This window comes from Grammomys surdaster, unplaced genomic scaffold (assembly GCF_004785775.1).
Source record: "Grammomys surdaster isolate TR1022 unplaced genomic scaffold, NIH_TR_1.0 220, whole genome shotgun sequence".
NCBI classification, from domain to species: domain Eukaryota; kingdom Metazoa; phylum Chordata; class Mammalia; order Rodentia; family Muridae; genus Grammomys; species Grammomys surdaster.
The window spans coordinates 1,015,658-1,030,118 of NW_021604665.1; the positions used below are offsets into that span (position 1 = coordinate 1,015,658).

The 14,461-nt window shown below is 47.4% G+C and overlaps 1 protein-coding gene across 1 annotated transcript in view; it reads right to left on the reverse strand.

Annotated features, from left to right (window-relative positions):
• Positions 1-1,318, reverse strand: part of Wnt7a (Wnt family member 7A) — a 44,567-nt gene extending 43,249 nt beyond the window's left edge. The window contains exon 1 of the mRNA XM_028773050.1: positions 1,007-1,318. Coding sequence (XP_028628883.1) covers positions 1,007-1,077 — 71 coding nt within the window. The 5' untranslated portion in view covers positions 1,078-1,318. The remainder of the gene's footprint in view (positions 1-1,006) is intronic.
• Between the last annotated feature and the right edge of the window lie 13,143 nt (positions 1,319-14,461).

Below are 14,461 nucleotides of genomic sequence, written 5' to 3' on the forward strand. Positions count from 1 at the left end.
CACAAAGGGTCTGCCACGCACGCCCCCTGGCCTTGAGTTCAGTCCTCCACAAAACAGCGACAGGAGGTTCACAGGTAGTGGGGGGCGGGGGGAGTAGAAAGACAGGTGTGACGCCTACCAAGGTGGCCCTTTGGCGCTAGGACCTCTGTCCATGATTAAAGCCTCCCACATCCCCCGAACCGTGCTGTACACAAGTCTCTTCCTAAGTACAAAGAGAGAGACCGCGCAATGCAGCGCATGCAGCATCTGGAGCCACCTGCTTCCACTTTCCAATAAGAGTGTCGCCTGCCCCACCTCCTGACACGCCTGGGTTCTTGGGTTCCCACCCCAGCGACCCTACGGTCGGGTTGTATTGCTGTCCTTGGGTGGCGTCTAGAGAGCATCTCTCCTTGGTGTCTCCGACCACCCAATAACTATCTCTGGTCTTACTATTTGCTTCTGATTGTTAAAGGTGCTGCCCTCCTAGCTTGGGAAGGGGGTCTGAGGGTCACTGGAAATAAGGCGGTGCCAGAGCTCTGAGAGGTGGTTTATGCTTTTGCCAGGGAACATCCCCACCCCTGGGCCCCCATTTACTATCTGGGGAGTCTTGTCTGCAAAAGGGCTGTGCCCACAATATCGCGCGTAGAATTCCTTCTGGGAACTCATCTTTCTTGGGGGTGGCTATGGTCCTGCCTGATCGACTGTGCTTGTGGCTTGTGCACAGGGGTAGGGGGTGGGGACAGTCCCTGGGGACTCCATGGAGCAGCTATTCGCCTCCAGAATCCCCGAACTATCTGTTTCTGGAGGTATCCCTGACTCTGAGATCCTTGGGATGGCCGATCTCCTGCCCGTGTCTGTGGAACTGTGTGCGCCCCTGGGTTGTCCGCTCGCGGGGAGCCTTTGTGCCCTCAGGGCTCCTGCACCGCCCACTGCCTCTCCTGAGCTAAGTTGGGCAGCGCGCCTCCCTCCCGGGCCCAGCCAACTTTGCCTCCGCCGCACGCGCGGAAAGAACGCTCGCGGCGCTTACCCGATCCGGAGGTAGACTATGCCCAGGCTGAGAAAGAGGTGGCCCAGACAGCGCCGCGCTTTCCGGGTCATAGTCCCCGCTGGTGGCGGGTGCTGCGGGCCGGGCTGTGCTGATCCCGCCAGCCGGGCCCGGCGGGGCAATCCACATAGCCTGCGCAGGGGGCGCGGGCCGGGGCTCCCTGGACGGTCCGTCGGTGCGTCGGTCCGCGCTGGGCACTGGAGACTGTCCCAGAGCGCGGGAGCCGCGGAGCCGGAGGAGGGGGGGAACGAGCGCGCAACGCGGGGCGACGCTGCGCGCCAGCGATCGCGGCAAGTGTTTGAGGCGCGGGGACTGCGGGGCGCTGCTGCCTCCCGCCCCCGCCCCTCCCTCTCCGCCCTTCCCCCGCCCGCCTCCTGGAGCGCCCGCCCCGCGCCCAAGCGCCCGCGGGTCGAGGATGTCTGCCCCGAGCGCGCTCCCGCGGCGCTCCTCCGAGCTCACGGCGGTGGGAGGCGGGGGCGTGGAGCGGAGTTGGGGGTGGAGGGCGGTGGAATCCTGCCTGCCTAGCATCCTTCACTAACTCGCAGGTTGAGACCAGCAGGTGCCCAAGGGCCATCCTCTGGATGTAGAGGATATAGGCTCATTCCAGAACCCTCGCGCCTTGCTAGAGAGCTCTGTCACACGGGCCAGAAACAGGGAACTGGAGTGGCGACTCCTGCAGAACTACTACCCCACACATTCTCTCCTCACCCTCGTCTATGCGAGGGGCTGACTGCACCGAGGGCGAGACGTGACAGGATCCTCTGGAATCTCGCTACCGGTGGAGACTTGGAACTGGACTGACGCCCAATGACCAGTAGCAGAACCTGAGAGCGTGCGCAGGTGAAAGCTCAGTGCGCTCTCACGGCGACACCTGCTGGGTGAGGCAGGTGGTGCATTCTGGCCTTCTGTCTATCTGATCAGACACTGATCCCAAGTTTCAGTTGGAGAAATTGAGGCTCGTGGAGGTGAAGTCAAACTCAAAGTCACTAACTGGTGAATAGCCAGATTGGAACAAGGTAGTCCCAACTGTAGTGAACCCTACTCTTCTCTCCACTTCAGGCCTGCTTAGCCTTCCAGACTGCAGCTCTTCATGAACATAGTCACATACATTCATGTACAGCCTTCTTCCATGGAAGCAGCTATTGACACACACATCCCCGGGCTACTGGCACTAGCCATGGTGACAAAGATGGATTCAAGGAACATGGGGGACCTTTGTCTGGGGACAGTGGGGAGATAGATTTTAGAAAGCACATGCACAGCTTCAGACGGCACAGGCTGGGGAGAAGGTCACAGGACGGGGTGATGGGAGAGAGGGTTCTACGTGCTGAAATGTTCATTTTAGCTCTGAGGAGGTGGCTGGGCTGTTCCGAGCAGGTCACAGGATTTGGGCACCCATTATGGTAGAAGCTAGGAGGAGGGTGAAGGAGGAGCTAGGATGAAGAGAAAGAAAGCCAATGATGTGGAGGGAAGAGAGGGGTACTGTAGTCCTAGACGGGTTTAGAGTCCAGTGGAGATGCTGGAGAGTAAAGCAAGTGACTCTTTTGTGTCTGTGTATCTCAACGCACTTCCTGGGTGACCCGTGGAGACACTGGTGGGGGCTGGGAAGGAAACTGACCACAGGAGAGCCTGATGGACTAGAGAGACTCCAACATGGGTTCAGGAACAGATGGGACATTTGGACTGGAGAACTTCTATTGCTATTTTGGCATGGAGCTGGTTGAAGCGGAGAGTAATAGCCTTGACCTTCTGATCCTCCAGCTTCCAGCTCAGGAGTGCTGGCACTACAGACTGCGTGCTCCCGCCCTGGTTTATGGGATGTCGGGGATTGAACCTAGTTGTTTTCTAGTGCTGAACCAGTACTTTCCCAACTAAGCTATATTGCCCCCTAGCCTGGGGGGGGGGGGCTTTCAGAACATGGCCAATACATTGTCCAACATTCTCCATTGCAAAGAGCTCTCTGTGTCCTCCTGGCTCGCCGCTGGGCAGGCCTGTGATGGCTTCCTTAATGACAGGAAAAGGTAATGATGCAGGTGACAATAAACGGATGCATACAGGAGCCCTGACTCACCCTAACTGTTGTGCTGTGAAGAAGCCAGGAAATGTAGAGCCTCTCCAGCCCACAGTCCTAATTGTGTCCTTGACTGGTGTCATCCATCCCGATTGCTACATAGGTCATTGAAGGCCCTCCAGATACCACCAGCCATTCACTCAGTCTTCCTGACTTCAGGTTTGCCCAAGTGAGGCATTGTGGACAATGACCCCCATGTGTCACTCTGGGTGCCCTCTCCACCCTTAGCACATGCTCTTGTATTCCTCCTCTGTCTAGTCATCTTTCGACAAAGCATCTATCATCTGAGGTCTCCTTCAGAATATCTCTCTGGTGGGTCACTTCCAATATGCACCATTGTCATCTTAGAGCCAATGTCACGGATGTTGGGACACTCGTGACCTGGAAGTGCTATGGCAGCTGTGATGACCGCAGCAGACCTGGCAAATGCTCAGGGCACCTGGTGGGAAAGGGGGGAGAAGGAAGGAGAGGTGGAAGAATTGATTGGAGACCATGCTGAGTCAGAAGAGTGTGTAGGGAAAACCCAGTCTCTGCCCTTCTCCAGCAAGGAGCCTGAGGATGACGGAATGATCAAGCCCAAAGGCAGCACTGCCCCATGACTGCACTGCCCTCAGGCTGTAGTATGTTACCTCAGGGCCCTCAGGGCTGTGAGCCCCTGTTCTCACTATCACATCCTTGTGTATATGAGGAATGTGATCGTGGAGGATTAAATATCCCCATATCCTCACTAAATATCCCCATATCCTCACAGTATATGATAGAGGTTAAGATTTGAATTTGGCTCTAGCCACAGTTTCATAGCTCCTATGCTACCCCTTTATTCGTGTGTGTGTGTGTGTGTGTGTGTGTGTGTGTGTGTGTGTGTGTGCATGTGTACCTAAAGGCAGGGTCTTGTGTCGTCTAAGATGGCCTGAACCCACTGTGTAGCCAAAGATGACTTGAACTGATCCTCCTGCCTCTACCTGCCAAGGACTAGGATAACTCTTACACTTCCTTTGTGGCATTAACTTACAGAAGAAGGAAGACCAAGAGCACCACAATAGAAGAGACTGTGTTGGGAACTAAGATGGCTGTGTTAGTTAATCTCAGATAAAAGGTTTTTGTTTAGCTTAGCTTCAAGTGCCTCAGCCCATGGTCATTTGCTTCTACTACCTTTGAGCCTGTGGTAGCTGTGTGCATCACAAGGAGCCCACTAAGCACAGGGGAATGCTGGGATTGTGGCAGCTGGGAAGGAGAGATGCAGAGAGAGGCAGGAAGAGACTGAAAGTCCTGTGATAACTTAATTTCTTCCCATTAGATACCATCTCTAAAAGAATCTACTACCTTCCAGCACCTGGGAGGCAGAGGAAGTTGATCTCCATGAGTTCAAGGTCAGCCTGATCTACGTTGTGAGACCCTGTCTCAATAAAAACCCAACAACAAACATAAATGTTTCTACAACCCCTCAATAGTGTCACAGGCTGGGTAAATTTCAGGATCCCAGCTGTGGCATAGTATCTGAGTTATCAAGAGCAACTGAGGTCTCAGTGGCAGGAGTGGGCCATAAATCAAATCAAATATGAGTAGGACACCTCAGTACCTACGATCAGTGGGGAACATGTTGCTCAGAACCTTGACACCTTAGCCTGATTGACAAATGCTGGGGAAGGAAGCCAGTAAAGGTGGAGCTCTCCCCTCCCTTCCTCCTTCTTTCCCTCCCTCTCTCTCCTTCTCCCTCATCCTCATTGGTGGGTGTAGCATGTTTGTGTGTGTGTGTGTGTGTGTGTGTGTTGTGTGTGTTTTAGAGGTATTAGATGTACGTTGAACACGTGCTGTGATTTACTCAAAGGTGCACCCCGTCCTTCCTCTTCATGTAACTTGAATGCCTTTAGCTCTCCTTCCACCTGGTAAATTTGTAACTCACCCTCTAAGGTCCACCCACATCCCCATTCACCTGAAAAGCTTGCCTTGACCTTCCCAGCTTCTACCCATGGTTCTTGGTTTCTTCTTCATTTCTTTGTCAAATATTTATCAAAGATTAAAGTGTTCCAGGCTCTATGGCCATTAGAGATATAGAGGGTCAGATATTCTCTACAGATCTTTGAGTGAGTCAGACACATATCCCTATATAGCGACCAGGTCTGTATTTGAAGACAGCATATTTTATTGTAACTCTTCCTTGGGCTTCCACTGCCCCTAGGCTTGTCTTGGCTGAGCCCTTCCCATCCTAATGGATATCCAGGCTCACACCAGAGGCCTCTCATTAGAATACAATCTCCTCATAACGACTGCACAGGGCTTATGCCAACCAAAACCATGACTTGCTGAAGAGAACACACATTTTGGGGTCAGCTAAGCCTGGAGTTTGGTACCAGCTCTGTCACTTATTAAATTCATGATCCAAGACAGTTTTTCATTTGCTTGTTTGTTGGGTGTGCTCTGCAGCTAGTAACTTCGGTCACTTGCTCACTAGAGGGGGGTGAGAATTCTGAAGGAGAAACTTTAAAGCATCCCAAAGTCCTGAGTCCCAGATCAACTAACTGGAACTAACTGGAGTTCTTTTTTTTGTAAAATTTCAAATTCCTGTTAGTCCAGGGTCTCTCTGTTTGCAGCCACTACTTGGATCATTGAAAGAGCTGTCCCCCCTGGGTTTCTTGTTCAGGCAAACCAAGCATACCTGAGCAGGCGCACACTCTGTGCTTTGTCGCCACCTGTTGGAGGCAGAAGAAATAACCAGCCCAGTCCCAGAACCACAGTAACACTTGCTACTAAGAGGTGCCTGGTCTCAAGGGGATAAGGCAGAGTGAAACAGAGTAAGATACCCAACATCTTCCTTTAGCCTCTGTAGCCCACACACAGGTGAACACACCAATAAATACTCATGCACACACAATCCCCCATAACACACACACAAAAAGAAGAGGCATAAAGCAAAATATCATAGGCTGCAGAAACCCTTTTATTAATGAAGTAACGAGCTGCTGGGGTCCTGTGCTAGGCAGACTACTGACAAATGGTAAATGAAGTACACTGGTGCTCAGAGGGAAAGCACGGCTGATGTGACTGAGTGGCTTGTGGAGAACCTCCACTTGCAACAAAGAAGGCCTCTGACAAGGAGATCTGTGCTGGTACAGGGTGATGAAAAGCACCCATGGCCCGCCCTGAAGACTCCCAATCAGGACACTTCTTCCCATCACAGTGGCTGTTATACTGCACTAACTTGGCCTACGTCACAAGCATCCACCAGAGATGGATGTGACACCCAGGTAATACTCTCAGGAGCTCGAGCATCCAGCCCATGGAGAACAACAGTTGGAAAGAAGCAGTCGGAAGTGACAGGAGTCACCCTGAGCTCTACTATGCATGGCTGAGGGCTTCCTCCTGCAGGGGACACCCAAGGGTTCTGGGCAGGACTGTGGCCATGTCCTATATGGGACTGTACAGGTGAAGTGAGTCTCTGCATCCCGCCTCATTGTGACCACATCCATGTGGACAGCCCCACTGCATATCTGCTGGGAGAGCCTCATGAAAGCATTGGGTCCCCTGCCCTGGAGCTCTTGCCTGCAGGTCCTGTCTCCCAGGGTAAGAGCAGGTGGGACTGGACAATGAGGCCTGAAGACCCCATTCCCATAGCTGGGGAACAGTAGAAACCCAGAGTCCCATGACAGTCAGCTGCCAATCACGTGACAAATTACCCTCTCCAGCCTTTAGCTTAAAGGAAGAAGGCTTTGTTTGGTATCAGAGTTTTAGGTCCATGGTTGCTTAGCTCTGTTGCTAGGCAGCTCATCATAGCAAGAGGCTGTTGGGGAAAAACACACTCCCCTCACGACATCCAGGAAGCAAGGGAGAAACATGAAGGAGCTGAGGTTCTCTTTTCTTCTTCAAGGCCTTGCCCCCAGTGACTTAACATCATTCCACTGGGCCTTATCTCTAGAAGGTCCAGTTACCTACCAGTATCACCTCAAGCTGGGGACGAAGCCTTTACATGGGCCTTTGGGGACAGCTACACTCAAAACTAGGATCTTCCATTTGGTTAAGAGAGGAAAGGGCTCCCACTTCCACACAGTGCTGTCGGGGAGAGCAGCCTGCTGCAGTCCATGATCACCTTCTTGCATGGGGACACAAGTGGCTTGGGAACAGATTCTCCTCATACAGGTGACATCAGAAGATGAAGGAGAGCAGGCCCTCAGTCCCTTGCTAGTCCTCATCTCTCTGACTCAGGAACAGAGCCTGGCATGTTGGTGCTGAGTCTGGCTCTCTCTGAAGTGCTGTGTTTTGGAAACTAAATGGTCAAGCCCCCAGAAGTCAGACTTTAAAACACTCTTGCTTTCAGATGGACACAAACCCAGCACCCCATCCAAACACTTCCATGAATGAGTCTGTCTTTGTACCAGTGGTTGTGAGCTAAACCCACTTTATAGTCTGGGGTTCTTAGGAAGAAAGCAGATTGAAAGCCTGTGTTACACACCACCGTCTGCCACTCTGCGAAGGAGTCAGGCAAGTGGAGATGGCTAGGAACACCAATTCCCATCAGCACATGGGGCTGTACAGGAGCGGAAATGAGGTGCTATTTGCCAGAGTGAGTCAACGCTGTTTTTTGTCAGTATCAGCCATTTCAACCCTGGGTTTTGTAGCATTGATTGCACTTTCTTCTGCCAATTCGAGAGTAGCACAAGATGCCATGATGGCTAATTTTAGTTGTCAATGTGACTGCATCTGGAATTTATGAAAATGCAAGCACTGGGCACTCCTGTGAGGGATTTTTCTTTGTCAGATTATTCTGGTGGCAGATCAGATAAAGAACAACTTTGGGGTTAGCCTTCTTCCCCTGCTCTTGTGAGATTTCTGAGTGAAATTGTGAAATGGAAACAGGAAGATTCTGGTCCATGATGGCCTAGTGAGCATCATCACACTCCACACTGCTCACGTTGGGGCTTGGTTTTCCAGGGGAAAGGAAAATCTGTCCATTTGGTTTTATCTGTTTGTTTCTTAATGAAAAATCACTGAGCACTGGTGTCTGTTTCTTAGTTCCTGGACTCCAGAAAAAAAATCTAAGCCCAGAGGACCAGCAGCCTGGCTCACTAATTCCCTTCTGCAGCTAGGATATAGGCACTACACCTGTCCTGCCCTCTCCTGACCCCTGTCCAGGCTGCTCTGGCCTCCTCAGAAGGCTCACATGCAGAGTCTCTCCTCTAGGTGCCAATGCCCAAGTCCAGGACCCCGGGCTTCTGGGGCTTTCCTGAGTACTGTCTCTAGATCCATCAAATGCTGCTCAGCATCTCCATACTGCTCTGATTCTCCAGGGGCAGCAGGACATGGAGCAGGCTTCCTGCTTCCCGTCTATGAGTCAGAGGTGTGCAACTGAAAGAGATCCAAGTAAAGAGCTCAGACATGGAAAGGTCAAGGTCAGGCTGGTGACTGTGCTGTCAAATAAATCAGGACCAAGATGCTTATCCAAGGGAAGCATGGCAGAGCTGGGCATGGCCACAGGCCAGCAGCAGTATGCTGGGGTATGGAAGAGGCTCGAGGGACTGGATCTCCAAATCCTTCTGAACAGAGAGAAAGTGCTAAGATCCACCAGAACATGGGACTCAAGAAGAAAGAGGATCGGCTGTCTTAGCGTCCATTATCTTGAGATCTGTGACAGGCATGCGGTTGGGTAACAAACCGTGTGTCAAGTTAGTAACTGTTGAGTCCACTCACGTTTGTTTATCTTGTATTAAGTTTGAGTGAGAAGAAGTTCCACATATTTAATTTAAAATCAGCACACTCACTGTGACCTTCGGATGCTTTTTCTTTTCCTTCCCCTCTCCCACCTGCCTTTCTGTCTTCCTCCTACCCTCACCCTTCTCCTTTTATTCTCACACTTCCTTCTTTCCTTCCTTCCTTCCTTCCTTCCTTCCTTCCTTCCTTCCTTCCTTCCATATTTATATCTGTAAACCTATTTAGAATGATGTTTGATACCAATTTGTGACATGAGGCACTAGGTTTTGTAACGGTTTCCCTTCCCTCCTCAATTTTGCAGTAATCTTGAATATTTTTCCTAAGTATATTGTTTTACTTTTTCATTTTACTAGTTTTCTCATGTTTTATTGTCTCTTCAAGAACTTGTTTTTATCATATTCACTACCTCTCCTACTTCTCTTAGATCTGTCCCCCCTCAACTCCACGCCCAATTTTGTGCTGTTTTCTTTTTTTTTTTATATAGGATGTTGTATTTATTTACATTTCAGATGTCATTCTCTTTCCCTATTCCCTCCCCCCAACCCTGGAAACCCCTTATCCCATCCCCCCTCCTCCATTTTGCTTTTATACCATTTTAATTAAATGCAAATATTAAGGTCAGTTCTAGGTTGAGGAACTAGCAATACAATAGATGCAAATAGTCAAGGAACAAGCAAGACAATAAACACAAATAGTCAAAGAATAAGCAAGGACATGAACAAAGTTCTTTGATCACTCCCATGATCACTATTTTTAAGGGCTTATCAGGATGACCAAGATATCTGAGCCTACTTCCCTGTCCTAGTGCAAAGTCATTTTCATGCCTGAAGCCTACTTCTTTGTTCTAGCCTAAGATTTAGATTCCTGCCTGAAATTACTTCTGTGTTCTAGCCTAATGTCAGACTCCTGCCTGAAGCCTACCTCCTTGTCCTTGACCAATATCAGATTCCTGCCAAGCAGCCCATTTCCTTCTCCTTGACCAATGTCAGATTCTTGCCAAGCAGCCCCAAAAGCTCTCTGCCTCTCCCTCTTTTTTACATCATAAAGAAGACTGAGCCTGTCTTAGGCCATTCTGCCAAGAATGTCTTCCTTAACCATTGTGGAATATGCATTACCAAAATCAATGCACTTCTGTCTTAGGTTGGTAAGGCTCTGTGCAGAATCTTACCTGTTCTTGCCTTGCTAACCTGTTAAATTAATAACTGTCTGGGGGTCCATTTTCAGTTTCAAGCAATGTACTTTAGCTGCCAACATGTTGATGTTATTAAAGACAAGCTTTAACACAATGGGCAGGAATAAAACATTCCCAGGACAAAAAGGGCTAGCATGATCAAGCTATATATGCCATTCTTGACGCTTGACCAAAATGGAAATACTGACCTCAGGCCATGGGTAATTTTTTCAGCAGCATCAACACTCAGCAGAGCAGCATTCTTTAAATTCATAAGCTCACTAGTCAAAGTTAAAAAATCCAGAGATGTGTTAGAATTATGCAAAATACCCTACAGGTGTCTTTAAACTTTTTCCTAACTATAATGACTATCGTTGTAAATTTTAGAAGTAACACAATTCTAATGGCATTTGGCATGACACTTGAGATAACTCCTTACTCTTAAACTCTGCACCTCCTCCCAATAATTTGAATAGGAGAAAGAGCATCAATCTAATGTTCCAAATGCCTATCTAAATCCTCCTGTATACTTAACACATTAGTAACATTCTTCTGCTAAAGGATTAACAAAAGTAGCTGTCTTAACTTCTTGTGTCAAAGCAATTGCAGAAGCAGTGGTGCTACCTATTAATGTAATAAAAGCTGTTATACCAGCAATAATCAAGCCCACTATCCTCTTGCTTCTGCTTAAAGCCTAACTCACTTCTTCTAGTACTTGCAAGCTTTTTTTCAGAAGACCAAGGTTCTGTAATACTCAGGGCAATAAAACAAAAGCTGGTTGATAGACCTCTGTAACAGACATACCAGGTTTCAGCACACTAACACAATTAGAAAGTGTACAATCAATGTAACTTACATTAAATACTGTAGAAGAAACAAAAGTAATTTTAACTTGACAATTAAAAGAGCCTTAACACATGTTCTAACACTTGTTTGAAATCCACATCCTGTCCCAACTTTATCTCTTGCTGACATAACATCATAGAGAACTGCAGATAACTTCCAAATATGTCTCTGAAAATGTCTAGAACCAGCCTTCCAAGTGAAGACTGTCATTTCCAATACTGAATTTATTTCTAGACCAGTCCATGATTGAGTCTGAATAACTGGTCACATTTAAGAAAAATACAAGAGTCATTATAACTTCTCTTTTTGATTCTCTCTTCCACAAGGTCTAAAACTTGAAGCAAGGCAGCTTGTCCCATCTGGGATATAGGCAAGCAAAGGTGGGTCAGGAACGTATGTTAAATACAGCTTCCCAGTCACCATTGTAAGGATATTAAGCAAGCTCACAGGTCAGCATCATTCTTTGTCCCAGCATCAGCATGTCTCACCTGTCACTCTGGCAGCCACCATGCTCCTTCAGCATCCTGCAGAAAGAACAGAAACATGCCCTCTTCCCCATATTAGATACCTTATTGGGATCATGCCATATGCCAGTAAGTGCATCCTTCCCTTTCACCTCGGCATAAGTATGCCTAGTTGTAGGGTGCCATAGACACTCAGCAGAAAGTTCTTCGGCATCCAAATTTTTTAAAAAATTTAAAATAAAAAGAACACAATTTAAATATATTTGTGGTATACGGGAATATACCTCCCCCTTCCTTATTTTTATGCCCATACTCTCTTGGATGGATGGCCTTTCACTAAAGCACGGTCAGCCTACCAGGAGCCACATCCTTAAAACTGACTCTCCCTCTCCCAGCAGCTACCATTAGCCAATGACTCCTTAACTAGAGATGGGACTTCATGTCACCTTCCCTCACCATGCTGGAAATTTGTGTGACCTGAGCTTGCACGGGCCTTGTGCATGCTTTTACAACTGCTGTGGGTTCATATACGCAACTACCCAGCTACGCCCAGAAAACTTGTACTTATCTGCTGCCTCTGGTTCTTACAATCTTTCTGTACCTGCTTCCGTAACGATCCCTAAACTCTAGCAGGAAGGAGTGTGATATAGATGTCCCACTTAGGAGTGAGTGTTCAGCACTCCTTTGTTCTCTGCGCCTTTACCAGCTGTGTGTCTCTCAATCTCAGTCTAGTGCTAAAAAGAATGATGCGAGTTGAGAGACGCCCCAACCTATGAGCAGAGGAAGACATCTTTAAGAGTCTGCTTAATCCTTTGCCCCTTTAGAGAAGTAATAGTAGGTTCTCCTCTAAAGCCTGTGACTTAAATCTGGCCACATGTTCTTGTTCCTGATAATGGTGGCAGATATAGTTTACAACTAGTAGAGTGTGTCTTAAATTCAATCAGATAATAGTTGGTTACTGCACCACTTACAAGGCCTGCCACTGCTGTGTTAACAAGGTTCACAGCTGGGTGAGATTAGTGATCATTTTTCTCCTCCAATAATGTGTGTGGTCCTTTGCTGCACTATACAAGGCTAGCCTGTAGTAATGAAGCTTCCAGGTGAGTACTAGATTCATTTCTTCACATTCTCTGACTTAGCTATGTGATGTCCTCAGCAATGGGATCTTACCACCAAGTTTAGTGGGGGTGACTAAGAACATTGATGATGGCCTGTAATGTCTGAGAGTCTGTAAGACATCACTGGCCAACAGCTCCAAAAGAGATCATCCATTCCTGGGACAGGGACTTTATATTTGCTACACTGTGGTATATATATACACATACATACATACATACATACATACATATATATATATATATATATATATATATATATATATATATAGACACTGCTGCCGTGTTAGAGTAAAACTCCATTTAAATCATGTGTGTATGTGTGTCTGTGTGTTTAAGCTTCTAGAGTAATAAGTTTCCATGTCTTTTTCAAAATGTCTTTGATGTTAGTTATCCTTCGCCATCATCCCTTGTCTCCCCTCTCTTCCCATCCTCCAGACCACTTAACCCTCCCTGTTCCATTATTTCCCCTTTAACCTTTTAAAGTACTGAATTCTTTCTACATTTTCTTGAAATACACCCATTTCTCCTTATTAACTGTCCAATCTCTATGGTTATTTGTGGCGGTTTGTATATGCTTGACCCAGGGAATGGCACTATTAGGAGGTGTGGCCTTGTTGGAGTAGGTGTGGCCTGGCTGGAGGAAGTGTGTCGGTGTGGGCTCCTAGCTGCCTGAAAACAGTCTTCCCCTGTCTGCCTTTGGTTGAAAATGTAGAACTCTCAGCTCCTCTAGCCCCACATCTGCCTGGATGCTGCCATGCTCCCATGTTGATGCTAGTGGACTGAACCTCTGAACTGTAAGCCAGTCCCAATTAAATGTTGTCAATTATGAGTTGCCTTGGTCATGGTGTCTGTTCACAACAGTAAAACCCTAAGACAGTATTCCAAAAAGAGCACACATATCTGAAGATTCAAAGCTAACATCCACATATGAAAGAAAACACATGACATTTGTCTTTCTGAGTCTGATTCAGAATGGTTACTTCCAGCTCCATCCATTACCTGAAAGTTTCACAATTTTGTTTTTCTTAACAGATGAATAATATTCCATTCTGTAATGTGCCATGTTTCCATTATTCATCCATCAGTTAATGACGTCAAGGCTGTTTCCATTTCCCGGCTACCGTGAGTAGAAGCAGTGGGTGAATGTGGATGAGCTTGTATTGTCACAGTATGATATAGAGCCCTTTGTGTATATGCTAATAGATGTATAACTGCACCATGTAGTGGATCTATTTCTAGCTTTCTTTGAGACAAGGTTCCTGGATGGATGGAAACTTACTGTGTAAAACAGACAGACTAACCGCAAACTCATAGAGATTCACTTGTCTCTGAGTCCAGAATGCTACGATTAAACATGTATGGCACCATTGCCCAGCCATTTCTAGCTTTTCTAGAAGGCTCCACGATGATTTTCATAGTGGTTGGGCCAGTTTACACCAGCAGTGGGTGAGTGTTTCCCTCGACCCGAATCCATAGCTCCCCTGCACTGTTTTGTTGTTGCTTCTATTTTATTAATCTCAGCCTTAATTTTCATTATACCTAATGCTATCCTAAACATCATACATGTGCCAAACACAAGGGCAACCAGTCGCATAAAAGAAGCAGTAGTAGATTTACAACCAAAGATTGACCTCAACACAGTGATAGTGGTGATGTCAGCACCACACTCTCACCCATAGACAGGCCATCCAGAAATAACTCAACAAACAAACTCTGGGGTTAAATGACATCATGAACCAAAGGACCTAACAGATATTCCAGCCAAACACTAAAGAATACTCATTCTTCCCAGCAGCTTATAGAATTTTTCTTCAAAACTGACCACATAGGACACAAACTCATGCACTCATGCTCGTGCGCATGCGCGGACACACACACACACACACACACACACACACACAAATCACAGTCTGCATTCTATCTTAGCACAATGGAATAAAGCTGGAAGTTGACAACAGTAAAAGCTACAGAATGTTCACAAATACATAGAAACTAAACAACACACTACTAAATATAATTGGGTCATGGAAGAAATCAAGAAGGAAAATTTAAAATTCCTAGAAC